Below are 1,577 nucleotides of genomic sequence, written 5' to 3'. Positions count from 1 at the left end.
GGATTACAATCAAGCCACTGACATTGTTGTCCAAAATAGAGAGGGAAACAACTGCACTTGTCAGTATTTGAACAATATCCATTATTGCTGCAACCTGCTTGACCCCATTTACCAAAGCACATTCTATCGTTACATCCATTTCCACCATAACCAGTACTACATTTACAAGTATTATTAGAAATGCATTGACCATGAGGTTGACAATTATTGACACCATCACATGTAAATTGAGTGCAAATACTATTTCCTCTCCATCCACTAAAGCAATTACATGTATTATTGGAAATGCACTGTCCGTGTGAATTGCAAACTGCTGGATTATTTGCTGGAATTCCATTACAAAGTGGAATGTCACATAAATCACCAATCCAGCCATCTTGACATTTGTAGGTATTAGGTCCAATACAATACTCTCCATGTTCAGATTTTACATCACATGAAAATGCACTGCAATCTGAATTGCCTCTCCATCCACTCACACAATTACATGTATTATTGGAAATACATTTACCGTGTGAACTGCATACTGTTGTGGTGTTTGCTGGAGTTCCAAAGCAAACTGGTTCCTGGCAATTTAGTCCTGTCCATCCATCCTGGCAAGAAAATTGATTTGGACCAATACATTGTGAAGAGTGAGGTGGTGGTGTAATGTCACATGAAAATGCACTACAATCTGAATTGCCTCTCCATCCACTCACACAATTACATGTATTATTGGAAATGCATTGACCATGTGAACTGCATACTGTTGTGGTGCTTGCTGGAGTTCCAAAACAAACTGGTTCCTGGCAATTTAATCCTGTCCACCCATCTTGACAAGAAAATTGATTTGGACCAATACATTGTGAAGAATGAGGTGGTGGTGTAATGTCACATGAAAATGTTCCACAATTCAAATTTCCTCTCCATCCACTATCACAAACACACTTTCCATTCACACAACTGCCATGATTATTGCATGTATTCTTATCAATACAACTTCCTGAATCTCCCTCCATATACAGCTTGACCCATAATTGTGTTGAATACAACAAATCTCCATTTGGTGTCAATGTAACACCATTCAATTCAGACAGTCCGTTACCACTAACAATAAGAGTAATAATTGTTCCATTTCTAAAAACTTTTCTTACAGCTCTATTTCCCCAATCTAGTAGATGAATCGTTTAAAAATTACATTAAATTCTTCAAAACATACCTGCAATATAAACTTCACCTGTGGAGGAAACTGTAACATCTGCAGGATAGTTCAACTTGGCATTTCTGGCTGGTCCTCCATCGCCTGAATAACCTGCATAACCATTTCCAGCAACAGTACTCAATTGTGAATTACTGTATTTCATTATTTTGTTGTTTCCTTGACTGGCGATATAAAGATCACCATTTGGCGTGTACATTATTCCATTTGGTCCGTTAATTCCATCATTATTAGGATTATTGCTTAATAGGGGTATAACTGTCAAGTCATTTTGTATTCTTCTAATTCTGTTATTATTAGTGTCAGCAAAATCAAACAAAAATTGACCTTTCATGCTTGTTGGAGGTGCTGCCAGTCCTTGTGGACCATTTAATTGGCA

At 37.3% G+C, this 1,577-nt stretch overlaps 1 protein-coding gene across 1 annotated transcript in view; it reads right to left on the bottom strand.

Moving 5' to 3' along the window:
- The window catches only part of NAEGRDRAFT_76496 (uncharacterized protein), a gene marked incomplete at both ends in the record, with an annotated part of 7,946 nt that overhangs the window by 4,851 nt on the left and 1,518 nt on the right, over positions 1-1,577 (bottom strand). Inside the window, 2 exons of the mRNA XM_002668542.1 lie at positions 23-1,150; positions 1,199-1,456. Of these exons, the coding sequence (XP_002668588.1) occupies positions 23-1,150; positions 1,199-1,456 (1,386 nt within the window). The remainder of the gene's footprint in view (positions 1-22; positions 1,151-1,198; positions 1,457-1,577) is intronic.

This window comes from Naegleria gruberi, assembly GCF_000004985.1.
Source record: "Naegleria gruberi genomic scaffold NAEGRscaffold_170, whole genome shotgun sequence".
NCBI lineage: Eukaryota > Heterolobosea > Eutetramitea > Acrasida > Naegleriidae > Naegleria > Naegleria gruberi.
Note: the sequence above shows the minus strand (reverse complement) of the source record. Positions and strands in the feature narration are given on the sequence as shown.